Source organism: Rhinatrema bivittatum, chromosome 8 (assembly GCF_901001135.1).
Source record: "Rhinatrema bivittatum chromosome 8, aRhiBiv1.1, whole genome shotgun sequence".
Taxonomy (NCBI): Eukaryota; Metazoa; Chordata; class Amphibia; order Gymnophiona; family Rhinatrematidae; genus Rhinatrema; species Rhinatrema bivittatum.
In genome coordinates, this window is record NC_042622.1 from 277,297,208 (window position 1) to 277,312,332 (window position 15,125).

A 15,125-nucleotide genomic window follows, 5' to 3' on the forward strand; every position below is an offset into this window, starting at 1 on the left:
CACATCGGTTTCCATAAAACAAGAAATCAGCCAACATGGCTTTACCGTGAAACTGATGTTAAACTGGGGAGGGGAGGGGGAGGGGAGAGGAAAGGAAGGAAATAAGCTGAGGGTAAAGATAGGATTAAGGATTGGATATTATGTACAATCGTTAAATGCAAAAAGACATTATGTACAATCGGAACTGAGACAATATGTACAATCGGAACTGAGACAACATTATGTACAAGCATTAAGTGAGAGGTTTGGAGATTATGTACAATCATTAAAGGACAATATGTACAGTCAAATTGTGAAACATGTACAATCATTAAGCATGAGAAGCTGGTAATGGTGCCTATGTCCTGTAACCGCCACAGAATGTCCTATACTGCCCGGCGTTTTTGGTGGTACCCGCATGGGGAAACCATGTACCGCTCGTGGACTGGCCGAGCAAAATCTAACGTGTAACCGTGTTCTACTATACTGAGGACCCACTGATCTGAGGTTAAGTTGGTCCACTCTTCTAGAAAAAGGGATAACTTCCCCCTATTCTTGGGATGGAAGAGTGGACCGACCTCACTTCATTGCGCTGACTTGGGACCCCCATGAGATTGTGGGGCTCCGTCTCTGGCAGGCCGGCACCCTCGAAAGGACTGATTCCAAGAAGACTGACGGCCGGTTGAAAGGACGAACCAGCAGAACGTTAAGAGCGAAACCAGTGATTTCCCCGAAATCTCGCCCGTTGAGGAAAGGATCCTCTCATCCTGGGTCCATCCTCCTATGGACTTTATTCTCCCCCAGAGATTTTATCATGTCCTCCAATTGTTGCCTGAAAAGCAGCTTACCCTTGAAGAGTAAGGAACTCAGTTGAGCCTTAGAGGAAAACATCCGCAGCCCAGTGTCTAAGCCAGAGGAGCCTGCAGGCTGACACAGCCGAGACCATAGTCCTGCCAGAAGTCTGCAACAGATCATATCCCTAGGAAGTCCCAAACTCTGGAACACCCTCCCAACTGAACTTATAACACAGCAAAATTTAAAAACCTTAAAAAAAAAAAAAAAACTAAAAACCTGGATGTTTACCAAAGCCTACCAAAACACCCAATGATTCTCAGATATTACCTCACTCCTACTGGCCCTATGCAAACCATGTGGAACCAACACAAGCTCGTAATACAAACATAACTGAAACTGCATAGTTTGAAATACGATCTACGTTTATAAAGCCTACAATATTTATGTTGACAATCACATGAATCTTTGGAAACTATGTTAAACATCGAAACTTTGTAAACCGTTGTGATGGCGAAACCGGACGGTATATAAAACTCGATAAATAAATAAATAAAGTGCGACAGCACTGTAAGCTACCGCTGCCTCCAGGTGCCCTATTTGCACCACCTCACTCCCAGAAAGGGATGCTGCGGCTTGCAAATCATGAACCCAGCAGAGACTGGCTCGCAGCGCGAAACTGCTGCACATAGCTGCCCGGACTCCTAGGGCTAAAACTTCAAAAATCTTTTTAAGCTGCAACTCCAATTTGCGATCCTGAAAATCCTTCAGGGCAGTGGCTCCTGTTATTGGGATGGTGGTTTTCTTGGTCACTGCCGCGGCGTCCACCTTAGGGACCTTAAGGAGCTCCAGCACTTCCTCCAGAAGCGGATATAACTTGTCCATAGCCCGACTTACCTTTAAACCAAGGTCCAGAGAGTCCCACTCCTTAAACAAAAGATCTGTAACTGACATATGAAACAGTAAAGATCAAACTGGACCCCTGAGGCCCACCATCACCGGATCCATAGCTCCAGAGGAACCTCAATGCCCAGCTCCTCCAGAATGGCTGGGATAAGTGGACCTAGCTCATCCCTTCTGAACAGGCGGACCACTTTGGGATCATCGCCCTCCACTAAAGGTGAGACTACTGGCTTGGCCGGTTGGAGCTGGTGATCCTGATCCGCATCCGGTCCCTCACCAGGGGCTTGCGGAGGAGACTCACCTTCATCCACCCCGACCGATTCTGAACTGTCCACCTGACAGGAAAAGGACCGGAGAGGGCGTTTGGCCTTGGGAGCTTCTATGCCACTGTGTGACTTGGTACGATTGTGGAGTGATGAAGCTCCTGTCCCAGCCCCCAGCGACGGCGGGACCTCACGGGATACCTTAGTATCCTGGCTCTTTGCTGCTTTTCGTGCTTTATGTAGCAACAAAACAAAATTGGAGGAGAACGAGGAAGAAGATTCATCCGAGCCCTTCCCCCGTTCCTCCTCTGAGGAAGAGATCTGTGCTGCCTGCAAGACACCCCACCCAGGGGCAGCAGGACGCGACGAAAGTGGTGGCGGAGAGCTCCACTCCCCCAGGGTAGCCTTCTCCTGCTCCCTGATCGTTCGCAGTAAGGCTTCAGTACCTGCGCTAAGAAGAAAAGGGTCCTGAGACTGCCGCAGCAATTTTTGCCTTCCCAAGGTCCCTGCGTGCTCTAGAGCTGCTGCGATGCGAATTCGCCGGAATCGGCTTCCCCGAAGAGCCTTCCCCTCCTGACAAGCAACCGGTACAAACTCCGGCCCACAGGCCGCACCATGCGGCATGATCCTCGGTGTTGTTTTGTCCTGTGTGCAGATCTTCCGAGGGTGAGTGAACCGGGCTCCCCTGTATCACCCTCAGCCGCGGGCAGTTACAGGGCTCCCAACCCTCTGCTCCAGAGCCTCTGTTACCGGGGGGTGGTCCCACCAGGACCTAAAAACCACCTGGGAGGCTTAAAGAGATATCTTCTCTCTCTCTTTTTTTTTTTTTTTTTTTTTTTAAGATTCCCTAAGGAACGAATACCAACAAAACTAAAAGCCAAACACTAAACCCAGACTAAAGGTTTTGCACCCCCACCATCTGCTGGAGACAGAGAAATACTGACAGACTCTAGGTGGCACCTCAGGGATATAGGACGTAGTCCATTAAAACTTCTCTGTCTCCATCTGCTGGAGGGGAGACAAAATCCAGGAGAGTCTGGACTGATCCGGGTACATACAGGGAGCCCCTGAGTTTGAAGATGGTATAGGTGAGCTCCCCACCCCATGGGAGAGGCAACTGTGGTGAGTATTACCTGATGTTGGGGAGGGGGGGGGGGGGTCGCAGAGGCAATCCCGTTGTTTGTGTGGATGGAAGTAGCCACCATTGTAGGTCTTTCTTCATGCTGAAGGTTATGTGGATTGGGGTCGATAGTGGATGTAGGAACTGAGTCCACTGATTTTTGAGGCCCCATTGGAGGCGATGCATGTGTAGACCTGTGTGTGGGATCACACAGATAGATGCTGTCATGTGTCCTAGGATGGTCATGATTTGGCAGGCTGGGACAGTCATGGTGTGCAGAAGGACTGAAGATAGCGTGCGAACAGCAAGTGCTCAAGGGTGAAGTAGGAATGCCTTGTCTTAAATGGTATCTAAATAGGCCCCGATGAACTGCAAGGTTTGTGCTGGCTGAAGGTTTGACTTCTCGTAGTTGATCAGGAGACCCAGATTGTCGAGGCAAGAAATGGTGTGAAGTAGATTCTTTTGCATGAGAGACTGGTTGGGTGCTCCTAGAAGCCAGTCATCCAGGTAAGGAAATATTCACACCCCCTGATGATGGAGGTGTGCCACCACTACTGCTAGACATTTGGTGCTCTGGGGGCAGAGGAGAGGCCAAATGGTAGTACCTTGTATTAGAAATGCCTGTTGTCCATCTGGAAGCAGAGGTAACACCAGGAATTGGGATGCATTGGTATGTGGGCATATGCATCCTTCAAGTCCAGTGAACACATCCAATCGTTGGGCTGAAGGAAGGGAAGGATGGACTTGAGAGAAGTCATCTTGAATTTCTCCTTGTGGATGTATTTGTTGAGCACACATAGGTTCAGGATTGGACGTAGGCCTCCCGATTTCTTGGGAATGAGGAAGTATTGTGAATAGAAACCGGGATGGGGTGTCAAGGAAGATAGTTCCCGAATGCAATTTTGCTGGAGGAGCATCTTGACTTCCCGAAGGAGAGGGCCCCTGTGTGCTGCTGCTCGATGTTTCTGGGGAACTAAGTGTGATATGATTGGAATGGACGTAAAGTGGAGGGAATAACCTTCTTTTATTATTGTGAGGACCCATTGATCAGATGTGATACTGGACCATACTGGGAGGAATCTGGATAATCTTCCTCCTACTGCCAATGTCTGAGCCAGTGGCGGAATTATCTTCAAAAAACTTGTTGTGTTTTTGATGGTTGGGATTCCGCTGAGGGTTGGGCCTGTTGAGGGGCTCTTGTCCTAGGTCGCGAACCTTGTGGTTGGTAAGGTTGTTGTCGAGTCGGCTGATAAGGTTGAGGCCTATAATAAGAGTATGGCCTATAGGTCCTTTGGTAATCAAATTTGTAGATCATACAAAATTGTTCAGAGTAGTTAAATCACAAGCAGATTGTGATAAATTGCAGGAAGACCTTGTGAGGCTGGAAAATTGGGCATCAAAATGGCAGATGAAATTTAATGTGGACAAGTGCAAGGTGATGCATATAGGGAAAAATAACCCATGCTATAGTTACACAATGTTAGGTTCCATATTAGGTGCTACTACCCAAGAAAGAGATCTAGGCATCATAGTGGATAACACATTGAAATCGTCGGTTCAGTGTGCTGAGGCAGTCAAAAAAGCAAATAGAATGTTGGGAATTATTAGAAAGGGAATGGTGAATAAAATGGAAAATGTCATAATGCCTCTGTATCGCTCCATGGTGAGACCGCACATTGAATACTGTGTACAATTCTGGTCGCCGCATCTCAAAAAAGATATAATTGCGATGGAGAAGGTACAGAGAAGGGCGACAAAATGATAAAGGGAATGGAACACCTCCCCTATGAGGAAAGACTAAAGAGGTTAGGACTTTTCAGCTTGGAGAAGAGACGGCTGAGGAGGGATATGATAGAGGTGTTTAAAATCATGAGAGGTCTAGAATGGGTAGATGTGAATCGGTTTTTTACTCTTTCAGATAATAGAAAGACTAGGGGGCACTCCATGAAGTTACCATGTGGCATATTTAAAACTAATCTGGGAAAGTTCTTTTTCACTCAACTACAATTAAACTCTGGAATTTGTTGCCAGAAGATGTGGTTAGTGCAGTTAGTATAGCTGTGTTTAAAAAAGGATTGGATAAGTAGTCCATTACCTGGTATTAATTAAGTTGACTTAGATAATAACCACTGCTATTACTAGCAACGGTAACATGGAATAGACTTAGTTTTTGGGTACTTGCCAGGTTCTTATGGCCTGGATTGGCCACTGTTGGAAACAGGATGCTGGGCTTGATGGACCCTTGGTCTGACCCAGTATGGCATGTTCTTATGTTCTCATAAGACAGGTATTGTCGCCTGAATGATACAGGCTGATGTGGGGACATCAGGGACAACACAGCTGTTTTTTGTTCCTTTAGCTTCGTGACTGTTTCGGTGAACTTGTCACCAAATAGGTTATCCGGTCGGCATGGAAAGTTAGCCAGCTTGTCATGGACATCGTCCCTGATGGCACTTGACCGGAGCCATGCCAATCATCTTGCTGCTATAGAATTTACTGAAGTTTTGGAGGAGACCTCGAAGCCTTCATATATGGAACGCAGCTGTCGTCTTAAACCCTCTTCCATGTTGTCATATTCCGTAGGCAAGGTGGAGTCTAAGGATCCCTGAATCAGATACGGTTTCAGAATCTGCAAGTTCTCGAACAGGTACTGCGCAATAAAAAACTGATGGTTTTGAATTTTTGTGTTAAGCATGCTCGATTGATAGGAGCGTTTCACAAAATCATCCAGTAATTTTGCGTCTCTAGATGGTAGTGTATTTGAATGCAACCTAGACTTTTTTGCTTTCTGCATTGCAAATTCTACGCCCACCAATTGATGGGGTAGTTGAACCGTAGAATAAAAGGGGAAGTCCCTCATACGATATTTGATATCAATTTTATGTGAAGTCGATGGAGTAGTAAGAGGGATGTCCCGAGCCTTCTCCATCAGGGAATTTAGCACTTGGTATTGAGGCAGTGCTACTGGTTCCCTGGGAGTGTCAAATATTTTTAAGATGCCCATCATCTCCTGACAGGGATCGTGAAGTTTCCTGGTCTCTACATTAAGGAGTAGACCTACTTTTTCTAGAAACTGTGAATACATTAAATCCTCAGGTGGAGATGCCGGTTCTGGCGGGGCCTCAGCTGGGTCTGAAGGGTATCCCATCGATGAATCATCGGAGGAAGGTGTAAGTATAAACTCTTCCAAAGGTGTTGATGGCCTCTGTGGCTGGATCTTCGGTGATGGTCCGTGGATAGAGGGGTCTTCTGGCATAGGTGGAGCCTCCACTGGTGTAAGCGGTGGGGGCGGATTTTGCTGTTCTATCGAATTTAAAAATTGCGATAGCATGTTTGTTATCTGGGTAATAGTTTGCGAAGCTAGTCCAGAGATTGAGGGTATGGAAGGCAGGGTTTCTACCGGCGATGGAGCAGTAAGGAGCTGCCGTGGTCCACAGGCTTTTTGGCTGTACCAGGATTGGTGGAGGTGACAATCCTAATATGTTGTTGGCCAGGCGATGGATCCGATCTCCGTCCGGGAGAGGATGATTGGCTGTCTGAGAGACGTATTGGAGATACGTCTTGGTCAGAATTGACCACAAGGAGTGGAGAAGGCTCCCTAGGTCTCTTATGGCCAGATGTATGTTTCTTTGGCCCCGTCTGCTTCGGGTGCATTGGCTGTTTTGGTTTCTGAGATCCAGCGTCGATGTGCATCGGATGCGTCTGTGGTGTGTCAACTCGACACAGTTGCGACGCACTCTCCTCCGTGCATCGATGTTCTTTAGGTGAGTCGGTGCGTGGATGCTCCCGAGGTGCGTCAGAGCGTCTGACGCGATTCAGGTGGAAGTCGTTCCTTGCTTCGGTGAGCTGGTAGCATCGATAGGCCTTGCGGCCATGACGCCATCAACGCATCCCCCGCGCCTTGCTCCGGTTCTTGAAGGGGCATCGGCGGTGGGTATTTTACACTGGCAGGGTCCACAGAAGAGGCCCTTCTGTGAAAGGCTGACTTCTTTTTGCGTTTTGGGCCTGGAGATGATCTGGTAGAGGACTTTGAAGGGGCATAAGAGCACAAGGATGCTGTCTTAAGTTGCTGGATTCGAGCTACTCGCTGGCGCTGCGCTCTTGGGGACATACGGCCGCAGTCCCGGCAACTTGCCTGATCATGGTCAGGTCCCAGGCATAGGTAGCATGACTGATGGCCATCAGTTACTGACATGAGTTTGCCACAGGCGCAGAATTTAAATCCTGGGCGAGGCATGATAGAAATAAGCTTTTTCTTGTGGTGATGAAGTCTTCTGTTTTTTTTTTTCAACTCACAAATTCAAAAAAGGTCTGGAGAGACAGAGCTCCGCGTGCGATTAGTCGAGCAGAAAAAAATGGACTCAGGAGCCTCAAGCAAACGTGGGAAGATACAAGAGGGAGCACCTAGCTGAAAGACTTTTCTAGAGTTAGAGAGCTCCGCCACCTAGTGGCACGGAAGATGTACCCAGACAGCATGGCTAATTCAGCTGCTTATCTACGTGAAAAACATTATTACCCACAGCGGTACCAGCATAAATATTTTTTACCCTGCCCAAATCCTGCCCCTTTCCCTCATTTAAATGTTAAAGTCACAATGCGGTTATCATCACGTGAATTAGGGCGTTATCGCACCCTATCGCATGAGATAACGGCCCAACGCAATTTGAAAAATGACCTCCTAAGTTTGTACTTGAGGCAATGGAGGATGAAATGACTTGCCTAAGGTCAAAAGGAGCAGCAGTGGGATTAAAACCCTAGCTTCCCTGGTTCGCAACCCACTGCTCTAACCACTAGGCTACTCCTCCTCTTACCTTTGCAATTGAGCAATTTCTTGACTAATATCATCAAGTTCTTTCACCCCTGTAAATTCTCCTGAGCCCACAGAACTTGAGCTATCCTACAGAAAATAGAAACAAATTCTATTAGAAGTTAGTGTGAGAAATGGAGATTAACATATAATAAAAGAAAACTTTCTCTATGGAGGTAAACAGGGAAAGATCAGAAGCATATTTAAGTCAAGCCAAGCCAAGTTGTTGCTCTATCCGCAAAAGAAAAACTAACTTATAAAACACTCACTGGTTACAGTTCTAGCTAATAAGGGAACTGCTCCCCTCCCCACCCCAATCAAATTAATTCACCTTGGCTTTTCTAGAACTTCTAACATTATGTGAAAGCTGAAGTCAGCAGACATAAAATGGGTAGCAACAACAAAAAAAGATCACACCATACAGCAGTCTGAGCCATTACTATTTCTAGATCAGTTTTAGATATTATCCAAATGTATGTCCAGTAGAAACACCCCACCATTTTTTGAGACTAAACACCTATGTCATGCAACCCTGCTCATTTATCATGCTGTACATGTTGACTATATTAAAAGCAGAAATGAAACCAGAGTATCAAATTAATCTTTAGAAAGAAAACTGCATAACGTGTGCATTACCCAGTATTTGAAAAGTATAAATGGCAAGAGCATTTAGATCACCTCCCCAACCTGCATCAATTAAAATATTACTATTAAATTATAATCTAAGCAGCTGCCCTGCAATTTCTTTATAGCTCTAGGAGTTGATGGTCTCCAACCATCATGCACTCATGCAAGCCAATTGGTTTATAAACGTTGCGGGGTTACAAATGACAAGATCCATATTTCAAAACATGCAGAGGTACAGCTTTCTTTTTAAGCTCTAGCTTGCTACAGTCTGTTTTATCTTGGTCACTGAAGAGCAAACCAACAGGAAGGAGATGTTTGTGGACAAGCCCATTTTTTGCTTCCGTTGGCCAAGAAAACACAGTTTCTTCAGGCATCTCCACTATCAAACTCTGAAGCCTACTTATTAAAGCATGTTAAAAATGCATGATAATGCATATTGCAGCACGTTTAACCTGTTGCCCTTTAGTGAATAGCATGTTGGAGCAATGCAATGCCCCATCTTACCGCACACTTCTAATACAAAAAGTAATTACAACTCTAGAGGTGCAGTTTAAAGTTTTGCGTTAATGGCAGTTTAACACAGATTTTGTGCTAATGTAAACTGTGATACGTGTAAATGAGCTGATAACTATCATTTTGCATTTTAATTAGCTCATTTAAATTCCAACACAAAAATCCAGGTTATTAGAAAAAAACAAAGGCAAAAGCATGTGTTAATGCTACTTTAGTGCATGTTCTGTGCTAATACAGGTGTTTAATGTGCATTAATGTGTTAATACCATTTAGTAAATATATCCCTTTATAACCTTTTGCCACACAAGATAGCATAGCTTTTGTGAAGCAAGTAAGCACATGCAAGAGACTACAAAGGAACATGTCAGTCATAGCAGAAGCATTCCATGCTGCAAGGTACCACAAAACAGGGTCCAGCATAGTGCATAGAGAAATTACATGCGCATAGGCATGCTGCGACATAACTGCTGGCACAACCTCAAGCATGAGTAATTTCACCCTGTTGCAAGCTGTGGAGTCTCTTACTGCAATTATAAAATGAATGAAAAGAAAATAACCCATAAATACTACCAATATCTTTAACTGTGCAACAACCAGGTGTGCTACATGGATGCCAATAGTTTCTAATTTGACTTTTTTTCGGTCTGTTTAATCTTCGGCTGCTTTGTGATGTCATAAAGTACTATTAAAGCTGCCTTGTGACTGGTTAGTCCAATAACAGGAAAGCAAGTTTGCTTACCATAAATGGTGCTCCCTGTAGACAGCAGGATGAATTAGCCATGACAGATGGCTCTACTGAGCATTTGCGGGAATTCTACTCAGTCAATTTTAGAGATAAGCCTTCCCAAATTAGTGAGCGGGTATTTAGTATGGCTAACTTATCCTGCTGTCTACAGAAAACATCATTTATGGTAAGCAAATTTGCTTTCTTCATTGACAAGCAAAGATGAATTAGCCATTACATATGGAGTCCCAAAGCTGAGGGTTGCAGCGGAGCATTGAATGAATAAGCAACTTGGAACCCACCATGAGTGGACTACTGGGTGAACAGGCTACAGAATTCTGTTTGTCCAAATTTACTTCCACTTCTTGATAGATTGTCCAGACAGTAATGGTACGTGAAGGTGCACACAAATGACCAAGTTGCAGCTTTATAAATGTCTTCAATAGGCACTGCTCACAGATGAGCCACTGATGCAGCCATTGCTCCCATTTGATGAGCCTTGATTGAATCTATAATCTGAAGGTGTGCTAACGCAAAACAATGTGCAATACAATCTGCTAGCCAATTAGACTATGTTCATTTGGCAACTGCTGTATCCAGATGGTTAGGATTGTAAGAAACAAATAATCGTGAGGTCTGATAATGTGGCGGAGTTCTTTTTCTGTAGTAAGCCAATGCTTACTACAAGATAAAGAATGCCTAAGGAATGAAGGGCCGTTTCATCTTCATGTGCGTGCAGCCTCGGAAAGATCCTGGGTAATATGATGGCTTGATTAATATGAAAAACTGACACTACCTTTGGTAGAAACTTTGGATGGGTGTGAAGCATCACTCTATTGTGGTAGAACTGCATATAAGGAAAGTAATGAACTAAAGCCTGAAGCTCACTTACTCTTCTGGCTGATGCAATTGCAACAAGGAATAATACTTTCCATGTAGGTTAATTGACAGAAGCAGACTCCAATGACCTAAAAAGTTGCTTCATAAGTTGTGGTAGAACTATGTGAAGGTAGTATGGAATAAGTGGTTTGACCACTGAAAGTTTAGTATGCCATAAGACTTTCATGAGTTTCGATATTAAGCAATGAATAAAGATTGGTCTAATCTCAATTTGAATGTGGTAGGCTGCTATGGCACTGAGATGTACTCTTACTGATAAGATTCTGAAACCTGTGGAAGAAAGAAAGAGCAAATACTGGAGTAGTTCTCATGGCTCACATGCGAAAGGGTCCAAGGAGCTTTATTGACACCAGGACGAAAACTGTTATACTTAAAACTATAAGATCTTCTATTTGTGGAATTCCTGGAGACTACTATTATGACCTCCACTACTTTTGGCAAGGAAAATGGGGTGATCAGTAAGCACTCAACATCTGGGCTGTCAAGTTGAGAGAGGGAAGGTTCGGATGATATAGACATCCCGCTTCTTGAGTTAACAGGGATGGATTGGCCCCTAGAGGGATCGGAGTGAGGGCTGATGGCCAGTTGTATTAGGTACGTGAACCATACTTGTCTAGGTCATGCTGGTGCAATAAAGTGTCAGTTGGGCCCCGTCTAAACATTTTTTGTATAATCTTGGCTATCAACAGAATCAATGGAAAAGCGTACATGAGACGTGAATTCCTACTGAGAAGAACATCCTGAGCAGATCTGAGCTCACTGGGAAGAATGGAACAAAACCTTTCCATTTTTCCAATTTCCTCCAACACGAAGCGATCAATTGAGGGATGTCCCCAAAGACTGAAGTCTTTCGCTGTTGACTGCTGTAAGGACCATTCATGCAGGTGAAATACCTTGCTGAAGCAATCCACTAATGTATTGGCAATCCTGGTATAAGGGTCTTTGAAGGGTTCTCTTTGGAGACAGAAGAGAGTGTGGTGGTGAAAAAGCAGAAAGATAACAGCATAATAAAATTGAACTGATCAGACCAGTCAAGATTATTGGAATGCTAAAGCATGTTAAAAGATGAGCATTACATTTTGCTTCTGCCTTCTGGACTCAACTTACAAGAAATCATATGACCTACAAGAACTGAGAATTAGCATATTTGAGATAAGATAGTAGTACTAACCAGTTGAAAAATATTATGCTAACAAAAACTAAAATTGGTGTGCTGGTTTGGAGGAGGTGACATATATAACCTGCTGCACAGTCTCAAAGCCTCAAGTTCTCCATGTACTTTACTTTGCTATGGTATTCCATATTGCTCCATAACATATCTTATTAATAAAGAATTTCTCTTGCTATCAGTGTTCAGTGCTCACAACATTGGGAGGTAGGTTGCTTGAAGAACTGCTTAATGATTTCACATCCATTGTCATATCTTTACCACTTCTTGGGAGAAATTCCACGACCCTGTGCCTCCTTGCTTGATGACACAGAACATGGTTACTTGATTGTCGGTTTGAATGAGAATTATCTTTCTCTCAAGCAGATGAGAGAAAGTCATTAAGAGGTGTGTGAACACTCACAGTTCCAGAAGGTTGATTTGAAAAACTCTTTATGCTAATGACCAAGTCCCTTGGGTTCATAAGGGACCCATATGGACTCCCCATCCTTTGATGGAGGCATCTGTGGCTGTCACCTGATGAGGAAGTAGAAAGACTGGTGCCCCCTCTTGAATAATGTAGGGGTCTAGCCACCAGAGAAGTACTTGCCTCATTTCTTGCAAGATATTCACTAAAGTCAAGGGATGCATTAACTGGTCCCATTGGGAGCAGAGTCCGCACTGTAGGGATCTCATGTGGAGGTGGGTTAATTATACTGGGAAGATATGGCACCAACTAGTCTAGGTAAGAGAAAAAACAGATGCCCTGATGATGGTGCTGTGCTGACACTATGGCTAGGCATTTGGTAAAGACCTTCGGTGTAGCTGAGACAAGTGGGAGCACCCTGTACTTGTAGTAGAGAGTGAATGCAGACACTGCCAATGAGAGGAATGGATAGATATGTGTGAGCACAGGCATCCTTCAGATCCAAGGCACACGTCTATTCCCCTGCCTGGATGAAGGGCAGAATTGTATGGAGGGAGATCACCTTGCATTTCTCCCACAGCAGATTCTCGTTCAGGTTTCTTAAATCTAGGACTGGTCTCAATCTCCAGGTTTTTTGGGGGATAAGGAAATAGCAAGAGAAGAACCTCTGGCCATGCTGAGTAGGCAGGACAGGTTCTATCACCTGCTGTCTGAAAAGTGAGTCCCAACTCCAGGTGGCACTGCACAGAATGAGACTGATCCGGATTGAAGGCTGAGCAATAAGGAAGTATGGGAAGCCAGGAGAAATGCAAGCAGGTAACCGGATTCTACATCTTCATCCCCAGCACTCTTTGGAGATCTTGCGTTATTCCTCCAGTACAGCAGAATTCTTCTCCTTACCAGAGACGGCAAGTGCTAGATTTGGAGACTAGTCAAAAACTAGGTCCAGATTTTCACTAGACCTGCTGTGCTGCTTTAGGTTGGCACCCTTCATACCCTCTTTTTCTTAGAGGGCGCTTGTAGTTGTCCTGGCTCTTTATACTGCGAAGAAGTGAGCTGGGCATAATCAACTTTTTTGGCCCAGATCCCTGGGTTCTGTGTAGCTCCTGATGTAGTCTGATGTATATAAAAAAACTCTTAAATAAATAAATAAATAAATAAATAAATAGTCTGTTATCCTTACCTCCAGTCCAGTCCTGGAGGCCTGAGGATCCCATGACGATGCTCTTTTCTTCGACAGGCCCAAACTGTTTAGATGGGCCCAGAGATGAGTGTGCCTCGGAAGGAGGAATTTCCCCCTGTAAGTCCCTCATCTTATAGGCCCAATGATGCTGGGCTCGAGGCATCTTTTTACAAAATTCACAGTCCGCCTGACTGTGGTCCGGTCCAAGGCAGCGGTAACAGCGGTCATGTCCATCTGTGACAGACATGACCTTACTGCATGGACACGGTTTAATCCCGGAAGGTTTCTTCGACATAGTTTGTGAGGGTGGCCAATGTAACCCCAATATTTAAAAAAGGCTCCAGGGGTGATCCGGGTAACTATAGACCAGTGAGCCTAACTTCAGTGCCGGGAAAAATAGTGGAAACTATCCTCAAGATCAAAATTGTAGAGCATATAGAAAGACATGATTTAATGGGACACAGTCAACATGGATTTACCCAAGGGAAGTCTTGCCTAACAAACCTGCTTCATTTTTTTGAAGGGGTTAATAAACATGTGGATAAAGGTGAACCGGTAGATGTAGTGTATTTGGATTTTCAGAAGGCGTTTGACAAAGTCCCTCATGAGAGGCTTCTACGAAAACTAAAAAGTCATGGGATAGGAGGCGATGTCCTTTCGTGGATTACAAACTGGTTAAAAGACAGGAAACAGAGAGTAGGACTAAATGGTCAATTTTCTCAGTGGAAAAGGGTAAACAGTGGAGTGCCTCAGGGATCTGTACTTGGACCGGTGCTTTTCAATATATATATTTATTTTATTTATTTATTTATTGTTTTTGTTATACCGAGTTTCATGATAGGCATCACATCAACCCGGTTTACAAATAACAAGGAGTGTAAAGCATAACGTAACGTAAAAAACAATATTTTCAATAAGAACCTTGAACTTTAAATACAGTGAATCAGAAAAAGGGAGAGGGAAAGTTACAAAAAACAAGGAAAATAAACTTGGGATGGGAGGGGAGAAATTGAACAGCACAATATTTACATTTCAGCCTATTGATACATTAGAATAGCAAGTGAAAAATGAAACGGTACATAGGTAATCAAATGAATAAATATGACAGTTGTGAATGGTAATAGTATGATAAATATTCAGCAGGAATTAGTGAGAGAGGGTTTGAGGTTGGTTGATTCGTGTTTACATTCCATTATTGCATACGAGTTAGTGCTAGTGAGAGGAGGTTTTATTCAAGGCTTGGAAATGCTTTTTTGAAAAGCCAAGTTTTTAGTCTTTTCCTAAATGTTAAAGAGCATGGCTCTTGTCTCAAATCAGGTGGGATCGAGTTCCAGAGAGCTGGACCTGCTGATGAGAAGGCTCTGAGACTCAAGGATTTATGTTGGTAGGTTTTGGCCTTTGGAATTTGGAGTGACTCTTTGTAGTGTTCCCTGATAGGCCTGGCGGAGGTGAATTTTTTAAGTGGTATTTGTAGGTCAAGTTGCGTGTGTTGGTTGATAGTTTTGTATATGATGTTAATGGTTTTGTACATGATTCTATAGTGGATCGGAAGCCAATGGAGGTTTTTGAGAATAGGTGAAATGTGGTCAATTTTCCTGGAATTTGTAAGGACTCTGGCTGCAGAGTTCTGAACCATTTGTAAAGGTTTGGTGTAAGAAGCTGGGAGGCCTAATAGTAATGAGTTGCAATAATCTAGTTTGGAAAAGATTATTGCTTGCAAGATTGTTCTGAAGTCCTGAG

General features: G+C 44.2%; 1 protein-coding gene across 8 annotated transcripts in view; it reads right to left on the bottom strand.

Moving 5' to 3' along the window:
* The window catches only part of EPS15L1 (epidermal growth factor receptor pathway substrate 15 like 1), a 292,668-nt gene that overhangs the window by 107,936 nt on the left and 169,607 nt on the right, over positions 1 to 15,125 (bottom strand). For all 8 annotated transcript variants that reach the window (XM_029610996.1, XM_029610995.1, XM_029610998.1 and 5 more), the window contains one exon: positions 7,869 to 7,954. In XM_029610996.1, coding sequence (XP_029466856.1) covers positions 7,869 to 7,954 — 86 coding nt within the window. The remainder of the gene's footprint in view (positions 1 to 7,868; positions 7,955 to 15,125) is intronic.